At 33.7% G+C, this 23,810-nt stretch overlaps 1 protein-coding gene and 2 pseudogenes across 1 annotated transcript; 1 reads left to right on the top strand and 2 right to left on the bottom strand.

Moving 5' to 3' along the window:
* The first annotated feature begins 460 nt into the window (after positions 1 to 460).
* On the top strand, positions 461 to 5,176 carry LOC147920482 (uncharacterized; annotated as a pseudogene).
* Positions 5,177 to 11,045: 5,869 nt separating this feature from the next.
* Positions 11,046 to 12,832, bottom strand: LOC147920483 (uncharacterized; annotated as a pseudogene).
* A 7,636-nt stretch (positions 12,833 to 20,468) lies between these two features.
* LOC104766258 (uncharacterized) lies at positions 20,469 to 21,450 on the bottom strand. The gene is made up of 2 exons (XM_010490100.2): positions 21,292 to 21,450; positions 20,469 to 21,134 (listed from the first exon to the last, which is right to left on the bottom strand). The coding sequence occupies exon 2, from the start codon at positions 21,017 to 21,019 to the stop codon at positions 20,660 to 20,662; it is 360 nt and encodes a 119-aa protein (XP_010488402.2). The 5' UTR covers positions 21,020 to 21,134; positions 21,292 to 21,450; the 3' UTR covers positions 20,469 to 20,659.
* Between the last annotated feature and the right edge of the window lie 2,360 nt (positions 21,451 to 23,810).

Here is a 23,810-nt window from a genome sequence, read left to right on the forward strand (position 1 = left end):
AGAACAACCGAATTTAGAAGCCCGAACATTATTTGATATGTTAGATGCGGCAAATATGTCATTGTATGATGGTTGTAAGAAGGGTCATTCACCATTATCAGCTGCAACTAGGTTGATGGACATAAAGACGGATTGGAATTTATCGGAGGGTTGTGTGGATGCGATTACTGATTTTGTGAAAGAAATTTTGCTAGAGAATAATCTTTCACTAGCTTCGTACTATGAGGTGCAGAAACTCGTAGTTGGACTTAGTTTGCCATATCAGGTGATAGATGTGTGCAATGATAATTGTATGATTTATTGGAGAGAAGACAAAGGCCACACTTCATATCGTTTTTGTCGTAAACCTCGGTATCAGGACACAAGTGGAAGAGTTCCCATACCATATAAAAGAATGTTGTATTTACCGTTAGCAGAGAGGTTGAAAAGATTGTATCAGTCATAGCGTACAACAGGAGCAATGAGATGGCATGCAGAACATACATCAAACAGTGTAATTGCGCACCCATCAGTCGGTCTAAATCCTGATGTTTGGAAAGGGTTTATCAGCTATTGGAGTATGGATGAGACGCATGCTGTTTCATCACAAAATTCGATTAATCGTAAGAGCAGACGTGGTGGAAAGGGACCATGATGAGGACATAAGCTCAAGTATCACCAAAGCTGTTAGAGTTCCAACTATGTATCAACCGCCTAGGACAAGATCTGGTACAAAGACAATGCGGGAAGAATTCAACAAAGCTGTGGAGAGTTTAATCAACTATAAGGACTTGGAAAGCACCATCAACCAGTTCAACAACCTCACCCTTGGCGATAAGAATCACCAACAAGAAGATGTCAAGGATAGTCCAATTAACGTCATGAAACCCGACTTAAGTGTCGGCCCAAACTTTTACGAACCAACAAGTGAAAGGCCTCTCCTTAAGATAAACCAAGCCCAAGTTCTTTTTGTCATCACTCCAAACGACAACACTTAAAGAGACATGAGTTAAAAGCTTCCAAGGCCAAAAATTTCCTCCCCAAGCCAAGGTAAGCGTTTCAATATTTTCTAATAAATGAGAAGTTTCCTTTTCTTTTGCAGGTTGGTTCGAAAATAGTTTAGATTCCTTTTGTAGTTTATTTTGTGAATTATTTGTTGCCTTTCTTCTCTTTTCAAAGACCTAGAAGGTCAAGGCTGTCGACATATTAATAAGGTCTCTGTTTTACTAGTACCAAAGAAAGATGGGACATGGAGAATGTGTGTCGACTGTTGCGCCATCAACAACATTACCATCAAATACCGTCATCCTATTCCCCGACTCGACGATATGCTCGACGAGCTAAGCGGAGCTACAATCTTTTCAAAGGTGGATTTAAAGAGTGGGTACCATCAAGTCCAGATGAAAGAGGAGGATGAGTGGAAAACCGCCTTCAAAACCAAAAAAGGCCTTTACGAGTGGTTAGTTATGCCTTTCGTCCTTACAAACGCTCCAAGCACGTTCATGCGACTCATGAACCATGTCTTACGGGCATACATTAGTAAGTTTGTTGTGGTATATTTTGATGATATTTTAATTTACAGCAAATGTTTTTCTAATCATGTGAGGCACCTTGAGCAAGCCTTAGAGACTCTTCGAAAAGAAGGTTTTTTTGCCAACTTCAAGAAGTGTACCTTCTGCACTAATGAATTAATCTTTTTAGGTTTTGTTGTAAGTTTGCAGGGATTACAGGTGGACCAAGAAAAAATACGAGCAATTCAAGAATGGCCAACACCAACTACCATTGGCCACATTAGGAGCTTTCACGGCTTAGCTAGCCACATTATAGACGTTTTGTCAAAGATTTTAGCACTATTGCCGCCCCTCTAACTGCCGTCATCAAAAAGAATGTGACCTTCTCATGGGGACACACTCAACAAGAAGCTTTCACTAAGCTTAAACACAGCCTCACCAACGCCCCGATATTAGTACTTCCCAATTTTGATAACACTTTTGAAGTTGAATGTGATGCTTCAGGTTTCGGGATTGGAGCATTTTTGACTCAACAAGGAAAGCCCATTGCCTACTTTAGTGAGAAGTTGAGTGGCGCCACATTAAATTATCCTACCTACGATAAAGAACTATATGCGTTAGTTCGATCATTGGAAACATGGCAGCACTATCTTCTGGCCAAAGAATTTGTTATACACACGGATCATGAGACGCTAAAGCACCTTAGGGGCCAAACGACTCTCAAACGACGACATGCGCGGTGGTTGGAGTTTATAGAAACATTTCCATACATCATCAAATACAAAAAGAGGAAGGACAACATAGTCGCAGATGCACTTTCACGTCGTTATACTCTCATCTCCACTATGGAAGCCAAATTCATGGGGTTTGAACACTTGAAGGAGCAGTACGAAGGAGACCCAAACTTCGGATCCATATACCAAAATTGTGCTACCACTGCAACAGGTCCATTCTATCAACATGATGGGTTTCTTTTCAGGTATAAGCGCTTATGCATCCCGCAAGGCTCGATGAGAGAGCTGCTAATCCGAGAGTCACATGAAGGAGGATTAATGGGTCATTTCGGAGTGGATAAGACATTAAATGTTCTTGTTGAACATTTCTTTTGGCCTCACCTCAAACGATACGTGGAGAAATTCTGTGCCCGATGTGTCACTTGCATCAAAACAAAATCCAAGTCACATCCTTATGGTCTCTATCTGCCGTTACTTATACCTAACATGCTTTGGGTCGATATTTCTATGGATTTCGTGTTAGGGTTACCAATGGTTAGACACAAGGACTCCATATTTGTTGTGGTGGATCGCTTCTCGAAAATGGCGCATTTTATACCATGTGCAAAAACAAATGATGCAACACAAATCGCTGACATGTTTTTCAAGGAAGTGATCCGCTTACATGGGATACCACAAACAATAGTATCTGATCGTGATACCAAGTTCCTCGAGCATTTTTGGAGAACACTTTGGAGGAAGTTAGGAACTAAGTTACTCTTCTCCACCACATGCCACCCCCAAACGGATGGGCAAACCGAAGTAGTCAACCGCACACTCTCAGCTCTTTTAAGAGCTACAGTCGGTAAAAATTTCAAGAATTGGCTAGATTGTATTCCTTATATTGAATTTGCTTACAATCGTAATTACCATTCAGCCACTAAACTTTCACCTTTTGAGATTGTGTATGGGTTTAAGCCTACCACGCCACTAGATCTTTCACCATTTCCACCGGCGGACCAGACCAGCCAAGATGGGGAGAGTAAAGTTGAAGCAATAAAGAAGATTCACCAAACGGTGAAAGAAAACCTTGATAAGAAGACCGACAAGATAAAACAACGAGTAGACAAAGGACGAAAGGAGATGATTTTTGAGCCCGGTGATTGGGTTTGGCTACACATGCGACCCGAACTGTTTTCAAACCAACGAAAGTCCAAGCTATCACCACGTGGAGATGGTCCATTCAAAGTCCTGGAACGCATCAACAATAATGCCTATCGCCTCGAGCTTCCAGGTGAGTTAAAAATCTCAACTAGCTTCAATGTAGCTGACTTGGCTCCATTTCTTGAAGGTGAACCGGTTCTGAGGACAGAACCTTCTCAAGAGGGTGAGAATGATGAGGACATAAGCTCAAGTATCACCAAAGCTGTTAGAGTTCCAAATATGTATCAACCGCCTAGGACAAGATCCGGTACAAAGACAATGCGGGAAGAATTCAACAAAGCTGTGGAACGTTTAATCAACAACTATAAGGACTTGGAAAGCACCATCGACCAGTTCAACAACCTCACCCTTGGCGATAAGAAGCACCAACAAGAAGATGTCAAGGATAGTCCAATTAACGTCATGAAACCCGACTTAAGTGTCGACCCAAACTTTTACGAACCAACAAGTGAAAGGCCTCTCCTTAAGATCAACCAAGCCCAAGTTCTTTTTGTCTTCACTCCAAACGACAACACTTAAAGAGACATGAGTTAGAAGCTTCCAAGGCCAAAAACTTCCTCCCCAAGCCAAGGTAAGCGTTTCAATATTTTCTAATAAATGAGAAATTTCCTTTTCTTTTCCAGGTTGGTTCGAAAATAGTTTAGATTCCTTTTGTAGTTTATTTTGTGAATTATTTGTTGCCTTTCTTCTCTTTTCAAAGACCCTAGAAGATCAAGGCTGTCGACATATTAATAAGGTCCATTGCAGCTCTTGTAGTTCACGTTTTTGCCTATTATCAATAAAGAGAGAACTTTTCTTTTAAGTGTTTTACGAGTTCACTGATCTTGAGCAGGTTCCCCTTGATTCGTGAGTTCTTCGACTTATCACAATCTCACTCATCGATTGTGTGGCGTACATAGATCCATTCCATTCCTTAGCCGACCCAAAGAGATCCGTGTGGTCATTTGTTTCGGCACCGTCAACTCCGGTTACGAGATCGACGTAGAAAGCACCGTGTGGTCATCTACCTAGATCCGATTGTTCCTTGATCTTATATCAGACCTGCAACCCACAATGGAGGTTCTATAACCTTTAAAAAACATGAGAGAAAAATGGTAAGTTTTCTAATATAATCACTTTTACTTTTTAAAAATTTATAAGTTGTTTAGATTTAATATGTTATGTTTTTCTTTAAATGTAGACAATAGAGGTCGGAGGGGTTGCACCTGATCGGTTAGATGTTATGGAAGCCACCCACACAAGCAAGAAAACTGGACAAATTCAAGATATGGTTATCGCAGAACGGACTGAGAAGATTAAGCTCCGAAAAAGATGGAACGACTTACACAACTCTCTGAAGATGGCTCATCATCCACAGTTGGTATACCTCGTCAGGAAATCAACCAAATGTGTCTTGAGGTATATTTGAATATATTGTTTTGTCTTTTTATTTATTTCTAATTATTAATTAATTATTTTTTTGTTACTTAGAAAATTTCTTTAACCAAGGGTCGGAGACCCGGTTTAGGAAATTTTGTGTCACGAGATGGGAATGTCTCTTTGGTTTTTCCTCGGGACAATGAACTTGTTCAACAAGTTCAAGATCTTAACCGGATCGTACAAGAAAAAGACGCGACTGTCGAGTAACTGAAGCAAGAAAATCTCAAGATTAAGGAACAATTTATCCAGACCCAAACAACACTCTCCCAACTTCAAAGTGTCATTTCCTCCCAATTTCCTGGACAATTCCCTCCTCCTAATCCTAAATAATTTGTTTTTTTTATAACTATTTTAGTTTTATGAAAATTGTTATTTAGGTGGATAATTTTGTATTGGGATGTATATATTTTGTATTAGGATATTTATATATTTATTTTTAGCTTTTTGATATAGATATTGCTATTATTTTATTTATTATTGAGAATTTCTATTTTTATTTATATTTTCGTAATTTATATATAAGATCCCTCGGAAAGATCTCGGAAACTCTGACGTCGTCAGAAAGACCTCGGAAACTATATCCCTCGGAAATCTCTCGGAAATCATGTCTCTTGGAAATCCCTTGAAAAATTGAAGCCCTTGGAATTCTCTCGAAAGGCTTTTGTCCTTGGAATTTTGTCGAAAATCTGCTTTATTGGAAAACCGTCGAAAATCTGGACTCTCAGAAATTCGTCGAAAATATTTGTCCTTGGAATTCCGTTGGAAGCTAAGTACCCTTGAAAATTCCTCGGTAGTTTGACGTCCTTGGAAATCCCTTAGAAATAATTAACCCTTGGAAATTCGTCGGAAATTTTCGATAGATTTTAGACGAGTTCTAATTTTCGACAAGTGATTTCCGAGTACTTTTTATTTTTGGTAATTCGTCAGAAAAAGCTGTTTCCATGGGTTTACCGACGATTTTGTCCCTCGAAAATTGACTGTTTTCTTGTAGTGATTTATATTTCGTAAAGTTTCTTTTGTTATTAATTCAACATTTTTGTTCTAAAATTTTGTTTAATAATAGAAAAGACAACATATATAAGATTACAAAATTTATGTTTTGTATTAATTCGTATGCAAAAAATTAAACATATCACTTAGAGGATGGTACACTTTTATCACTATCGAAACTTACATAGTAGCAACTACAGTATATATGTTTCAAGAGTAATACTATAAGTTTCGATTAATTAAATAACTGTTAATAAATATTCTGTGTACATTCAATCCCAAAATCTAAACCATAAAGAAGTTTCGCTTATTTAAACGTAAATTTTAGCACTTTGGTCTGTGTTTCAATATTGAATAATTTTTCACATTTACTAAAAAAAATTATCTTCACTTTTTATCAAATATTCTTTAAGTTTTTAAACACAAAAGCAACACACAAATGGATTAAATACCAAAAGTTTATGTTTGTATTGGCTGTTGTATTTTATTTTTCTTATATTGATTAAAATACTAAAAGTTGTGGATTTCTTTGTACCTAAACATTATTAGAACACAGAAAAATATATGCAAACAGAAAAACAAACAGAAAAATAAAAACATCGACACCAAAAAAACTATCGAGACCATAGTCATCATCAGATGTATCAAACTGGTGACTGATTTTTATTTTTTCAAATGTTAAGCAAAGCATCTTTGTTTCCCAATAATTATCTACGTTAAACATAATGCTGAGAATTTCATGAGCATTCTGAATTTCTGATGCATATGGAATTTTGAAGACAAGAGTAATTTTGGAGTCGGAAATAAGAAGGGTACGGTCATGGACCTACGAGTTAATTAAGAAGAATTAACTGGTAAAGTTGGTTAAACATGATTTTGTAAACAACCACGTCAAAAGAGGAAAAAGTTTAGTGCAAAGGACATCTTGGAAAAAGAAAAGGAAGTTTACTTGGACATAAAATTTATCAAAATTTTAGAAGAAGAAAAAAATGAAAATGAAAAAAAAGTTAAAAAGAATTAGGGAAACCAAAACAAAGATGTTTAGGAAAATATCCTAACTTATCATGTGTACTTCTTTTTTTTTTAATAGAAAACCACAAAAGTCTTGTTAGTTTTTGAATATCATGCATGGATAAACTATGTGAGTAATGAGAAGCATATGCGGCGTTTTCGAAGATTTATCTTTATATGAACTGTGGTTCTTTTTCGGTGTTAGACTATAGTCCCTCAAACTTTTTTGGTACTATATATTGTTGTAATCTAGTTAATATTGATTGAGTTTAGTTCATGGATGGCCAGCTCTTAAAAGCCCATTTAACAGAACAGTACGTATAGAACAGTAGATTAAGAGGGTTGTGACTGGTTTATTTGTTTGCCGCAAATGGTGCATTTGAAAGCTAACTCTAGTTGGTTTGTTTCTAAACGTAATACTAAAGATGCAAGTTGAAAAAAACCCAGTTTGAAAGTTTGCATTCTTTTTCTCTACACTTAGTAAACTTTATCTAATTTTCAAAATCAAAACACAAGTAGTAAAATTTTAAATCAACTGGTATATTTTTTAATCAACTGGTATATAGCGAGATGTAGAAAAATTGCTAGTTTCGTAAGTAATTTATGAGAATGAAACTATAACTAATGTGAAATGTCATAATAAAGCTAAACGTATTCAACCACAAAAATTCATCATTAGGTGATCCTATGAAAGTTGAAACCATCATAATAAGTTGAGTGGATTAATAAATATAAGTACTAAGACACATTACTATTAGCATACTCCGATTTAAATGAGAACAAAAAGGTTCTAATTACAAGAAAAGATTACAAAAGAAATTAATGATGGCCTTTGGAGTTTCGCTTAGGATGGCAATTGTTTCCGATCATGCGTACATCACCACTTTAGTGCTAATGGCAAATATAAATTACGAAAAAAAAGAGAGTTTCTTTTGTTTTCTTTTCCCAAAAACACACGGCATCTTGCTTTGTGTATGGTATCAACTGAAGAGAATATTCCATAGATGGCATCAAATGACCTTGACCCTTTGAATCCAAAACCCCAATGTTAATGAAAATGTTTATAACATCAAGCAATTAGATGCCCTCCTATTCATTTGTGATAGTCGAGAATTTTGGATCAGTTTTGTATGGTATCACATGTTTTGTTTTTCCCGCTTATTTTCGTCACACAAATCATATTAAATTTGCTTTTCAAATTATTTGGTAGTACATTTTAGTTATACAAATTGTGAAATGAATTATTGTAATTCATTCAACATCCACCATTTCACTGTATAATGTTTGGGTTATTATACGATGGTCCGTTTACAAAATGCAATGTTCTTACTACAAACCAAGATTGTAATCTTGAGGATGTGATCCATCCTACACTACTTTATTATCCCATCATTTGTGTTCGGTTTTGATACCACTTCGTAAGGTTTTTGATCAATTCTATATCTATTTTCTCACATCTTCCACCCCACTATCAACTCATAAGTCTTATCCTCTTCTAATTTCTGAAAAGTAAAATTAAAGAATTGTTTTTTAGTTATGTCGATCAAATATATACTTTGTTTTCTTTCTTTAATAGTACCATATTGGCAGTCTTTTTCTAATAATATACACTAAATCTTGTTTTTAAGTGTATAAACCCGCAAAAAAATATCTAGTAATGGCTCCAACCATAAAAACATTGGTGACGAAGAAATAGCGACTAGCGCCAAACCACAGGTTACATTGATTTCTTGAAATAGCGGTATGAGTTGATAACTCATTTTATAAGTGGTTGAACATTAATTTATTTCTATAATAAAACTGATTGTTGGGAGATAATAATGTAAAGTATTGTGACAATTATGAAATGATATTATTCCCACTATGGATACTCATATTCATATGACTCGAACATAATTTTAATAGAACAATTATATCTTTGTACATATTTTCGCTTTTGATATATGAATGAGATGATATATTCATAATCTGAACTATATATATAGCGTCACAGGCGCATAAATTCTACTCTCATTATTGCATATCCAAGTAGTGTAAATTGGTTGCTCATCTTCCATGAGCCACAGCTTGCCCAATTTCTACGGTTTCCCATCATTAACAAGTAAAGGGAACTAGAAATATAACGATGATAAAAGTATATACATTATATATACGGATAAATTTAAAATATTTTTTTTATAAGTCCATATATATGTCCAAACCAAGTATATATATCTTATAATGCTGTGATTTATTTCTACGTTTTCGGCAACTAGCAATTTAACTAGGAGTGTCAATCCGGCTGGCTCGACCTGGCCCGGTCCAAAATCCGTAAAACCCGCATATATTTAAGTTTGATCCGATTTGGACCGAAATATTTTCGAGTCTATATTTCAAAGTTCGAGTCCGGCCCTAACATGGCTACAAAGATTTTCGGGCTTATCTTACAGATGAATAATTCAAACTTATGAGTTTTAAAAAGCAGCGTTTAAAAATGCAATGTAAAACAAATTTATTAAAATTTTAATAACTCATATATATTCACTACAACCAACTTAATTTTAAGGAAAAAGTTTAGAACTAAATAAAATTTGATACTTAAACCAAATAAAAATATATATAATTCATATAAAATATCATAGATAACAATTTTAAAAGTATTATGCAAGATTATTATAAGTGAATATGAAAACTAGGATTAGAGTTTTAAACTTATTGACAATAAATCATTAATCAAATATTGCAATCAAATAAAAATGTTAACAAAAAGTACAAATATATTTGTTAAAAGGCTTTTCAGACTGGTCCGAGCCCGGTCGGGCTAAACCCGAAAAACCCTATAAACCAAACGGCATGAATCCGAAATGTCCGATTTTTTCTGGACATATATATTTAAACCGAGTCCAGTTTTTCAGGGCCGGACCGAGCCAGCCCGCAGACTTTGAACCTAATTAACATGCCTAAGTTTAACCATTACATCAACTGATGATCAAACTATATGATTTAATTTGTTTAGCTAATAATTTATTAGTGTGTGGGAATTTATTTCCATTCTTCTGAGCACTAATATTTCAACAATTTTGAAGAACTTAATTAACAACAAAAAATAAAAACATGTGTAAACTTAAAAAATTTTTTATTTAAGGTGGTCCTAGTAATACAAACAACGACATTTTTGTCACTAAAATTACTATTATGCATAATACTCAAATTCATGCTCACATACCAAATGCATGGAAAGTTGTGAAAATAAACCATCACTAACATAGGCTGTACATGTTTACAGTTTTTAGAGTGGTTTTTTTTTTTCTTTAAACTTTTGCTGTAGATTTTAGTTCTCTCAAAAACTGAATGCTAATTTGTTTAGTTTCTGGTTTTAATTATATATTATTGTTTTTGTTGTTTATAAGATAAGTTTTCATTTTTATGTATTTTAAATTACAAAAAATTTCTGTAAATGCGGATGAGGCAATAATAAAGTGCAGAAAATAAAGAACACAAGAACTTTGTTAACGAGGTTCGGTTTTTCCTACTCTCCGGGACCACGTCCATATTTCGATTCCACTAGAACAAGAAAGCAAATACAACCTATTCGCAAACGCGTAAATTAAGCACAACCCTCTTAATTCACCGCTCCGTTCTATAACATGAAATCTTAAGGATAATTCTCTATCCTTAACTAGACTAACATCAAGCCTAGATTTAAACTAAGATAACCTAACCTTGGGCTAAACTCCCCCGGAGCCTAGACTTCAGATCTTCAACTCTTTTGAGCAACCTTCACGCACACGCACACCGACGAACAAAGAAGCTTGAACAACCCAAGCACCAAACCGCGAAACTAAGCCGCACACAAACAGAAAGCTCTCTAGGGTTCTAACCTTTATGCCTCAGCTCTCTTACCTCTCTAGAACGTGCCCAACACCTCCTTATATACCCTGACCTCCTAATCACAATAGGAGAAGATTTCCAAATTCCATAAGAAAAATACTTTTTCCTTTTCGCTATTTTCCTTTTCCTTGTAAAACTCCAATTTAATTAACCAAAGAAATATTAGTTTTTCTCTTCAATTTATCCTCAAATCTTCCTTCAATATTGCCTTCTCAAACCTTCTAGAAACTTTTCACGCACATAAAACAAAAACAATCCTGTATCACGTCTTGAATCACACAGACACTACTTCAACCATCAAATACATCTTCATTCTCTCCCTTTTTGACTATGCTTGTGAACTCATCAGTTCAAACTCCTAAAAACCATCACCAAACACTTCTTCATTCTCCGCCTGAATGAGTCACAACATGGTCAAAACTAACTCGAAAATTCTCTCCGCTTTGCAATACGCGGTTGATAGCCTAGTACACCACCTCCATAAAACTCATCTTTTCTAACCCAAATCTTGTTGCGCCTTAGACCTCCATAGTTAACCACTTGAATGAACCTGAAACAGTTCCTCTTAATATGTCCTTGAACTCCACAATGATTACATATAGGATCTTGAAACCTTACATCATAAGCATTCACCATTCGACTTCTCTCTCTCAACAATCTGAAACATCTTGGCCTAATATGCCCAACAACACCACAATGATGACAAACAGGTCGAAAAACTTGTCTAGGTGCATTCTGAAATTCAGAGATTATTTTACCATGCTCTTTCACAAATACAGTCTCTGAAGCACTCTTTGAAGCAGTCTTTGAAGCAGTCTCTGGCATAGTTCCTGATGCAGGCGTGATTTTTTCACTCGAAACAAACACCATATCTGATTTTGAAACTTTTCCTTCATATCCAAGGCCACACTTATCAGTCTTGCCAATACTCAGAATGTGATCTAACTTCTTTGTACCATTATTAAGCATTCTCAAATTCTTTTGAGTTTCTTCAAGCTGCACTTTAACTTGTAATGCTTCTTCTCCCTTCTCTGTTGCATGTTTCTCTGATTCAACGTCTTTAGCCTCTAACTCGAGCTTCTCCTTAATCAAAACTGAATTTTCTTCAACTATCTTAAGCCAATGTGCATACAACTTCTCATAGTTCTTACCAAGTTCTTCATAACTCATATCCTCTGCATCACTATCACTATCAGATTCATGTTCAGATGCAGGTGCAGGTTTTGTTGCAGATTCAGAAGCAGATGCAGACGCTGATTCAGAACTATCTTCAAAAGTTGTAAATACCACAAAATTCTTTAGTTCTTCTTCTCCATCCGAATCAGTTTCAGAATCACTAGTGACAACATTCATAGCCTTCTTCTTATGCTTTTGTAGATTGGCACAATCAGATCGTACATGACCATATACTTTGCATTCAAAACACTGAACATTCTTTGATGAAGTCCTCATCTCTTCACCCATTCTACTTTTCTTCTCTTCACCTTTACGCTTCAGAAATTTAGCAAATTGTCTTGATAACATAGCCATTGAATCTTCACAAGATGATACCTTAAGAGCAACTCCAATATCAACTTCCTTCTTTATTGCTTCCTTAATTTCATCATCTTTCTTCTTAACTCCTTCAGCTTCATATGCTTTGCTTAATTCAAAAACTTTAAGAATTCCAACAAACTCATCAAAAGCCATATCATCTAAATTATGAGCTTCTTCAACTGCAGATATTTTTGACTCAAATTTTACGGGCAATGACCACTTCAGCTTCTTCACAAGCTTTTTGTCTTTGTACTGTTTTCCAAGAGCAAAAGCCTCATAAGATATATTACATAACTTAGCACTGAACTCAGCCACAGTTTCTTTTTCTTCCATCCTTAGATTCTCAAATTGTGATGCCAACATATCCAACTTTGTTCTCTTAACACTTGAAGTACCCTCAAACATATTCTCCAATGACTTCCATGCTTTCTGAGCTGATATACATTGAGAAATCAACTTGAAGTGGCTTGAATCAATAGCATTGTAAATCGCAGTCTTGGCTGTAGAATTGAAACTTGATAGCTTTTTCTCTACAGTAGTCCACTTATCTCTTGGCTTAAGACACTCAACTCCTTTCTCATCCACGAATTTAGGAGGCTCCCAACCAAGCTCAATCAAATTCCAACAATCTTCATAAAGGTTACTAATAAACGCTTGCATACGAACCTTCCAATATCCATAATTTGTTGAATCAAGCAACGGTGGTCTTGACATAGATGTGCCTTCTCTGTATGAATTCATCACAACTTATTCAAAGCTCTGCCTTACTTCCTGAACTACCCTCACCCTTAATCTACCCGAAACTAGACTAAATCTCTATCGAGAACCCGCTCTGATACCACTTGTAAATGCGGATGAGGCAATAATAAATTGCTAAAAATAAAGAATACAAGAACTTTGTTAACGAGGTTCGGTTTTTCCTACTCCCCGGGACCACGTCCAGATTTCGATTCCACTAGAACAAGAAAGCAAATACAACCTATTCGCAAACGCGTAAATTAAGCACAATCCTCTTAATTCACCGCTCTGTTCTATAACATGAAATCTTAAGGATAATTCTCTACCCTTAACTAGACTAACACCAAGCCTAAATTTAAACCAAGATAACTTAACCTTAGGCTAAACTCCCCCTGAGCCTAGACTTCAGATCTTCAACTCTTTTGAGCAACCTTCACGCACACGTCACACCGACGAACAAAGAAGCTTGAACAGCCCAAGCACCAAACCGCGAAACTAAGCCGCACACAAACAGAAAGCTCTCTAGGGTTCTAACCTTTATGCCTCAGCTCTCTTACCTCTCTAGGACGTGCCCAACACCTCCTTATATAACCATCAGAACCTCCTAATCACAATAGGAGAAGATTTCCAAATTCCATAAAAAAAATATTTTTTTTTTTGTTATTTTCCTTTTTCTTGTAAAACTCCAATTTAATAACCAAAGAAATAGTAGCTTTCCTCTTTAATTTATCCTCAAATCTTCCTTCAATATTGTCTTCTCAAACATTATAGAAACTTCTCACCTACATAAAACAACAACAATCATTTATCACGTCTTGAATCACACACGTCTTGAATTACACAGACACTACTCAACCATCCAATAAATCTTCAATTTCATCTCAAATTTCACTAATAAATCTTTTTTAATAAATATTATAAATCTCACATAAATTTTATAAGTAATTCCAAAGAAATATGATAGATATGAGAAAGTCTGTGCTCATCACTATGTCTCTTCTTTCAAACATATCATAGAGTAAGCATAGTTATGAGTTGTTGCTTTCCGTCTCAATTAAAGTTTTTTTTTTTTTTTTTTTTTTTTTAATCAACTTGTAACCACTCTTTGTACATAGTATATTTTTGTAGGTTTTTGTCGTCAATATTCTTTTAATGTTCGTACTTTGTAGTTTATGTATGAAAAGAAGGTTTAGTTTGACTTCAGCCTTATTCGGACTATTGATAAAATAGTGATAAATAAATTATACTCACTTAATAAACCAGATTTGAAGTACTTGGAGGATGGATAATCTTTCTGGTTTGGCTCATGCACGTAACTACAAAAGTACTATGTTTCCTCTTAAGGGTTATGTTTTCACTTATGAGTTTTGAAAACATGTTACCTAATGCAGTTTTCCTTTAAAATTATTGAAGTTTTTTTTGTTCTTATATACTTAGATGGAAAAGGTTCAAGTTTATGTTATGATTTCTCAAAGTAAGATTTAAAATATATGGTAAAATACTATTTTCCTGTCTGATATACGCAATTTTCTACTTTTAATTGGGAATTTTATTTTCTCTATTTTTCTCTTTTTGAAACTAATTAGAAGCACCCGAATGATACTTCAGTCCAACCTGTGTGATGGGACTGGTAACTTTAACGCATATAAATGTCACAAGATTTGCCAATGGAAGTTCCTACCTATTGATTCAACTAACCACAAATTCAACTAAACCGCACTACTATAACTTTATCTCACGTAAAAAATTCTCGTACGTGTCACATTATTTTTGGGTAAAGATTATGTGGAAACTTGACAGAAGATATGCAAACAACAGGCACATCGTATAAAATATATTTACGTAATATCTTAATACTACTGATTAAGAATCAGTAATTAGGGTCTAAAACTTATATTATTGCAAATAGCTTTTAAAAGAATGAAAGAGAAGTCGTGTGATCAAAACAAAGTATGAAATCCACTCAATCACTTAGGAGCAAAGCAGCCACGGAAGCATTATGATCATATCGTTATATGAAAATTTGGGATCAACGTTGATTAAATAATTCATGACATAATTAGTAGATTAATTAGGCGTATTGATAAGTTTTTAAACTAATTATGTTCTCAAGGGCTGTTAATGCTGTGCCACATGATTCATATATCTCCTCTACTTTTTGTGCTCTCTACATGATCAGTTCTGAAAACACTGGAAGATCATATTTAAACATCCCAAGGAATTTAGTTAGATATTACTATTTTTGTCTCTACATATATCTACTTCAAAAGTTCTCTTTGTATTTCTTGAATCTTCCATATCACATGTATTGAATGATATAAATTAAGTTTTTATCGTCCTAACTGTGATATTCACTACCGTCTAGCTAGGTAACTAGTTGTTTCTGAAACATGGAATTTAACCACGTACGTTTCTAGAAATTCTAATACCAGTTAACTCATTCGTTAACCTTTACACTAGGTACGGTACTGCTTGTACTGACTTTTATTCTGGATCGATACGCTTGCATGTGATGAACTAAATGAATTGTATATTAACTTTGAATCTCAACATATGACTTGGATATATTACAAAAGTGGTGATTCCTTTTGATGCTCTTAGAATATGAGCTTCTCTTTGTTTACGATCAGATCCACTGTGCTTTTGGAATCTCCAATCCCCCAGTATTTATAAATTTATAATCAGTAAGCACATATCATATTGCTGATTTGCGTTATATATGTAGAGAGACATCGTATAACTAAAGGGTACGTACACATATAATATAATTTAGGCAAAACCATGACCAAGTAATAATAAACAAAACTAAAGAAATAGAGGTATTGTGGTTTAGTTGTACTCCACAGTATCGAACGAGTGCCACTGTGAAATAATGCATCTAGTGAGAATTTGGTGATAGAAAATTAATAATCCCTTTTGGGGAAAACATAAAGAAAAAAAGGGATTTTGTGCTCTTTCACTTTATTCTTCTTAAAATATGAAAATCGCATTAATGTGATTACAATGACGTTGAACAGTCCACTCCATAAATTTTTCTTTTCTTTATTCATTTTTTAATTAATTTTTCATATATATTTATTTGTTGTTTGATTTTCGTCCACTTGATGTTTTTTATCCTAAATCTGAATCACCAATATTCCTAGTGGATTTGTAGGTACTGTTGAGAATCTTGCATCTTAGCTTCGATTCAAATACGTCAGTATAATATATTGAAGCTAATTTACAAACGTAAGAGTTCAACGAGTTCAGAAACGTTATATATGTATAGCATTGATCATAATACACCAATTCAAGACATTGTTTTTCATCTTCGAATGATCGAAATTTATCTACTTGCAACACCTTTTACGAAATATTAATAAGAACAGGAGAAAATTAAGTTAAGACAACATCAATCTTATGAAATAAATAAGAAATAATATATGAAAAATGTAAGAACTACATACAATATATATATATATATATATATAGGATGTGATTTCCAGAAGAAAACAAAATGAGTAAACCACATACTTGGCCATCAAATGTGTTCGTTCATACATACACTTGCAATATATTCTTCTAAGTTGTACTCTCGAGAAAGATACGAAAGAAAAAGGCATACATACTATTACTATTGTCAGACTCAAAAGCAGCAGACAAGTATTCCAACTATTTCTCATCTCTCTGTTCTGATGCCAAAGTGTATTTATTTGGTGTTAAAACTCATCAGTATTTGCATATCCCACCACTATCCTTGTCCCATTATATATTTTTACTGCTAAAAAGATTCCAAAAAATTAATATATAATAGGTATACACATGTGATCAATTATAATGAGGTTCTAAAATCCAACCTATTGATATATTTATCAAAAAAAAAAAAAACTTTGTTTCAGTTTATGCTTGAATTTGTTATCCTTTTTGATGTAGATAATCTTTTTTGTTGAATAATATATTTAACATTAAAAAATGGATGAAAATATGTTGAATTAAAAAAAATTGGAAAAAATAATTCTCAACCTATCTTTTCCTCTTTTTTTGAACTCTGGCAGACAACCAAACTTCCACGAAGAGCTGACACGATTCGTTGCACTTCCTAGCTTATATTAATAAATCAGATGCCTACAATTTTAGTCGTCTACAATTTTGTACAAGTGGGGTACATATAGATTTAGCAGTTTCAATTCCGTACGAGATTTATTAATATACTATATTAAGGGATATCTAAAACAATAATATACAATTATATAGGCACTAATTCTAGGAGGTCAAAGGAAAGAAAAACAAAGATCATGTCAACGACTGGGGTGGCTATTAACGGGTTTTTCATCCCGTCTACGTGTGTATTTACTATTTACATCTTTGTTTGTACAGTAACTATCTATTCATTATTACTATTTGATGAAAATGTAATATATCCATATAAATACACGTAATATGAAATTTTTTTGAAAAAAGAAATATACATGCAAACATATTCTAATAATATGTATTTTTGTGTTGTTAACACTGATGCATACATTTGTTGCAGTTGTTCTATACGTTATTATCATTCAGAACCATATATAATATCTATATCTTGTTGGTCACATAAAAGTCTTACCACCCTAATGTAGAACCAGTACACGGATTCTAGGAATTTAAAAATTAAAATACCGCTAAAAACTTTTATTTAAATTTGTATTGTGGACTTGGTCGTTAAACACTTTAAAATACCAAGCCATTAAAATACAAAACTCTAGATAAACTCAAGCTTATAATGGCACAATCAAAAAGATTATGAGTTCTACCAATCCCAAATATCTGAGCCAGAGGTCAACTAAATGTGACAATGTGTCTTTTCAAATTCATGGAACCATTTGATAAAGTAAGAGATCCGGTAATGAATTTAAAACTGGAAAGTGGGAAAAGTTTAAAGATCGATTGGCTAATGGTGGTTTACTGATATGCTTTCATCTCTTTAACCGAAATGGCTAGAAATGACATTCATAATATATGAACTATGAAACATCAAATTGGATATTTATGGATCTCGAAAAGAACCTTCGAACTGACTCACAAATCCACTATTCCATACAGTCATTGTATTATATCTTTAAATCTTTTTACTTTTTCTCAGAAGTCTTCCACATTTCTTTGTACCCGAGGTTGACCATTAACACATGAGGATATTTATAATTGAATAAATTTTGACAAGTAGTTTAAAGTTACCATTTATAACCTAATCGTTATCCGAAATGATGATGTAAAGACGTATCAAAACATTTATATAGAGGCTTTTGGATGATCTCAAACACAAGTTCGTAATAAACAATGAACTAACAAATTACATTTTTGTATAATATTAACGAAAGATAGTCGTCTTATTTGCATTATTATTATCACTAACGAAAGAGTTTACTAAATCTTTTTGTCAATTCATTTAAATTCCATAGAGAAATATGTTTGGCATACTGCGTTAGTACCAGATCAAATACCCCTAAATGAATATAGCTTATATATAAGGGAAATGGGAAAAGAAATAAACAACTAAAAGTGGGTAAGTGTAAAAAGATCGCAGGCTGATGGCTTTCCTACAAGTGATTCAATGTGCATAGGATATGAAAAATGATCGTATATAACTAAATTAAATTATCATAAAAGCATGAAAGATTTGGATTAAATTTATAAAAGCCGCCAAGAAGGAAAAAAAAAAGTTATATATATATGTTTTGTTGTGTTCAAGTGATAGAAAATGTGAAAGTGTCTTTGACAAAAGATGTTGGTTCGATTCATAGAAGACAACCACGTATACACAAGTTAAATTATAGTATAATGTTTTCATTAGTAGCATTTATCATATGTTAGTTTTCATAATTATATTTGTATTAGTGGTAGCAGATTTAGATATCTAGGCTAAAATTGAACAAGCATGTCCTAGATTAAGGAGTTAACATGATGACGTCTCCTCTAATGGCTATCATTTCGATACTCCATATTTGGATGAACAATGTATGACGGTGATGATAACAATGATCATGAACACCATGGGGTGGTGGAAATTTAGGTGGTAGCTATGAATCATGATGATTATGATCCCATCATCAACAGTTTCATGATATTTTACATATAATTAAAACAAAACAAATTCAATTTGGTTGTGAATGTTCAAGTCATATATGTTGGCCAATGCAATCATAGGAGAAAATAATAATTGAAAAGCAAGATCAACGAAGATGATTGGTGGTTACTTAGACCTTTATATCATCTAGTGATTATGAAAAATGCTTTTATCAATTATATAGTGGTGATAATTTGAGTAGTGGACCTTCCTTTTGTAATCGGCCTTAAGTCGTATCTTCTTCATATTATTAACTTCTTATTAACCCTCTCACGACCTCATTAGACCAAATGTTCTATGTTTTTTTTTGGAAATAATCACTTAGTTTTACATCTCTACTTTTTGTTTTTGTTTTTACTTTATTCACCCAATAATATATTTTGAAGTCCTAAAAATCGTTAGCCACTAGTGTTGCAACTCGTACCAGTTTTATAAACTACTTTTAGGTTTTAAATTGAGAATATGTGAGTCACTTGAAACAAACAAAATCAAGTACCAATATCTATATACTATGCATAACTCGATCAAATGTAATAGGTTAATGCTACATAAACTTCTCTTACGAAAGAAATTACACAAACCTCTACTTTTGGTTAAGTTTCGTCTTAAAATAACAAATATGGTTCAACAGATCACTTCAGTTATGGTTATGGAATCCCAATTATATTTGTCTGTGTATACATATATATATATATATATTATGGTTTATGAATGTGTAATGTATGTTATGATTAATTTGTTTTATTCAAAAAAGATTTTGATAAAGAAAAGTAAAAGAAGTTTTTTAATATCTTTGCTTATTAAACTGTCTTTAATATCCCCCTTTTGATCTTTGCTTATTAAATTCTAATTTCAATGTTCCCCACTTGGTTTTTAGAGGTCGCTATTACCTTCTTCCCACCGCATTTGCTTTGGTTCATATTTTTTTTTTTTTTTGATACACTGAATACAATTTTTTCACTAGCTAATTGCAAGACCTATAGCAAAAATTTGTGCAACAAAGATCGACAGACCAAAAGATGAATTATAAACTATTCAACGCTTTATTTTCTTGGTAGAGCGTTTTTTCTAGCTAGGATTGATATATCTTAAAAAAACGTGTCTTAGTTGATGAGAATCGGAATGTGACAATCTGTAGAGTTATGTAGGTTTGTTTATGGTGTTGATCATGTGCTCATTTCCTCCACGTATTCATAGATGCCACTTTGAATGATGCTTCATTTGTTTTACTTGTGTGTACATATTGTACTACAACCAATGCATGTCTCTCTTCGTCCACATATGATTCACACACACGTGTGCAACGAACCACACAAACACAAGTATATCTTTTCACAAATTTCACTATAACAGTATAACTTATGGTTATGCAAAAATCAAATAATGATGAACCCATTTAAAGATGATGGCCACACCTTTCATTATAAGTAATGATCGAGATCCAAGTTGATGATGTATGTGTAGCTAATAAAATGACAAACACAAGTCTACAATTATTATTTCATCATTGTGTGACACAAAGAAATTATCGATTAAGAAAACACTAAAAATACACGAAAATTAAAATGTTAACGAACTTGTATAGTTCACATCTGGATCCATTTAGCAAGCTGGGTCGGGTTAACCACACCAGGGACGTGGTTCCCATCTGTTTTGAACACACCCGCCACGTCAGAGTAGTAGCTCTGGCGAGCCTTTTTCGTTTCCCTCTGTTGCTGCGGTGGTGGGGACGGCGAGACAAGCGGCCCAACTTCGGCCCATCCAGGAGACAACTTTCGGCCCAGCATAGTCCCGCACGTGAGGAACTCGTGCGCCATGTAGCCAGCCAAGAGCCAGTTCGGTGCATCAGCGCCCTGACTCTGAGAATGAGTGGCGGCGCCTCTTCTTGGATCACTCGACTGTACTCCACGCGCGTGGTAGTGGTAGTGGTATTGGTTTTGATTCATTTTTTTTTTCTTCTTTTATCTTTTATGCCACGTGGTTGACAGGTAAACAAGGATCAGGGGTAGAAACGTCAATTCAAGTTTTTTAATCTGAGGCGAAAAGCGTCAAAACGCATGACTGTCGAGAAAAATAAGCGAACACAGACAAAAAAAAAAAAAAAAAACATTATAATAATATTTTTTTTTCAAAATTAAGATTTAAAAAGAAAAAAAGTTTTTTAAAGGGAATTGAAAAAAAAAGCGATCGGAAGAGGCGGATGAATCTGAGAGTATACGGTGCCGTAGAGGATCGGGGAAGTATGACGCAGGAGTAGATCGGAGTTTGAGATATCGTCGCCGGAGATCGACGGAGGAGGAAAAGGGAATAAATTAGAGGGAGAGAGAAAGAGATGTGAAGGGGAAAAGTCGCAGGCGTGAATTCTTATTATCTGGTTGTTTTGAAAACAAATATCAAAAATAATAATAATGAGGCCGTTAATGGGCTTGAAATATAGACTAGTGGGTTTAAGACAGGCCCAACTGTTTTTAATAGGGAGTAAGTAGAATTGAAAGAGCTTCGTCCTTTGTGTAACTTTTCTCTACATTTCGTTTTCATCTCTTTTATTTTTTATTTTAGTGGTTTTTGTAGGCAAGAGAGTTATCTTACGAGACCGTACTCCGTAAAACAGGCCGTGGACTTGTTAAAGTCTTCTTCGTGTGTTTAAATCGCGGTTCACAATCTTGACAGTTATGTCAAGATTGCAACATTTTATTAGTTCTACTTCAGAGGATCAAGAGGTCACGACTGTATATGTAAGTGGTATTAGATTTTCATGAATCAATGATAATGACAAAAGAGAAATATATAGTGTTTTTTATTTTATTTTATTTCAGGGCTCTAGACAATAGATTAATGCTATAAAAAGTTTGTACAACTCTAAACAATCACACACATATATATACACGAAACCATAGATGAAAGAGAAAAATCTAGACTTTTTTTTCTTTCTTCTGTAATCTCTCATTTGTTTTTCCCAAATAAAAAAGTAAGTACTAAACTATCAGTAATAAAAAAAAAAAAAAACAATATGGACACGAAAAACAACATTCATAAAATAAAAAGCTAGAGTAGCGACATTATTCATAGAATTTTGCACCACATGCATTGATTACAAATTCTGTTCAACGTATATATTTGGTAATTTTTTCTTTTAACTATTTATAACCCTAATTCTTTCATGTCGGGACGATCGAGTGTGGATGAAACAAATCGGGATGTGGATTTATTTAAGAAAGTAGACACCATCTCTTTCAAATATTTATATAACATTACTCCAACCTCCTATTAACTGCATCAAAAGTCCAAGCGATGATTGACCAAAAAAAAAAAAAAAAAAAAAAAAAGTCCAAGCGATTAATGCTTACTTTTGATTTTTGTTTAAGCACCGTCATTTAATTCAGTTTGGTCTACCCTACTAAGAAAAAAAAAACAATTATGAGACGAGAAGTAAACTAGTATAAACTACATTAATGAAATTTGGTTAAAAGTTAAAACTATGGGTGGACAGTTTAACCAAACCAAGTCGTCTATGTGTAATCTGTTTAGGTTAACTATGTTTAACATGATTACGTTCGGTTAAGATGGAAACCAAGTTGAGTCGATAACCTTAGTATGGTTACTAATGATAGTTTAACATTCTTATTTTGATTGTAATTAACCGAACTGAATCAAACTCGGAAAGAGCCAAAAGAAACATAAACCACTCACCCCTAAGAAACGGGAAAGGATATTAAGATCCTCATGAATTCCATCGTTACGAAATAAACCCAAAAGTTTGTCAACCACTGAGACAATTCGTGTTCCATGTAGCAATCTCTTATTGGAGGATGAGTACGTACACAAGTGGTCTGTATTTATTCAATATCATTGCATTTAGGTTAGGACATAATAGGTCAGAAAAATAATGGACGGCTTTTTTTGTTCAAACTGCAATAAATTCTTCATCTAACTCGCACATGGTTTGGTTGGAAGCTCCAATGGTTATTTGTTTTTTTTATTAAAAAAATTATATTCATATGAATTAGATTTATATGAAAAACTACCAATGACGACATTAAAGTAAAATAAATAGTATCACTAGTCAATAGAGTTCCCGTGTGAAATTATCATCGGATGCATTGTGAATTTGTTAATGTCCAAAAGACATTATTTATTTATAAATCAATAACACAACATGATAGTATGTGATCTAATCAAACTATGAACACATCACCTTTGTAGTTGGTTAAAGAAAAACAACCTTTGAATTGTGAATTGAATATAAGAAAAAAATGCACACATTACAAATATATTTAGTTTTTTTGGGAAAATATTTAGTATTTATTATTATTATGATTTGTTGTTTTTTTTAATTGATCCAATCCAAAAATAGCAAATTCATTCCTACAATTATGCAAATGCAATGAAAATGAAATTTATGAATTTTCAATTCGATTAATTTCCTTCATGAATATTAAAATTTGAAACCAACCTCTTTTGTTTTCATTGTATTAAAACTAACAGAGTTTTGTGGCACAATTGGCAGAATTTTTTTTGTTGGATTTAGTATTTATAAATCAAAGAGGAGATGAAAAGATTTGATATATAGACAAACAAAAAGAAACTGACGTATTAATTAACTCATGATCAGTTGTTTTGTTTTTTTAGATTTACTTATGAGTATTTTACTCATCATATTAACAGACTGTTACGAGATCCTCAAACCGTTAATGTGTCAGACAGTGCAAGGTAATTTGGGTAAATCTCGTATCTTTT

This window comes from Camelina sativa, chromosome 19 (genome assembly GCF_030686135.1).
Source record: "Camelina sativa cultivar CO46 ecotype springtype chromosome 19, ASM3068613v1".
NCBI classification, from domain to species: domain Eukaryota; kingdom Viridiplantae; phylum Streptophyta; class Magnoliopsida; order Brassicales; family Brassicaceae; genus Camelina; species Camelina sativa.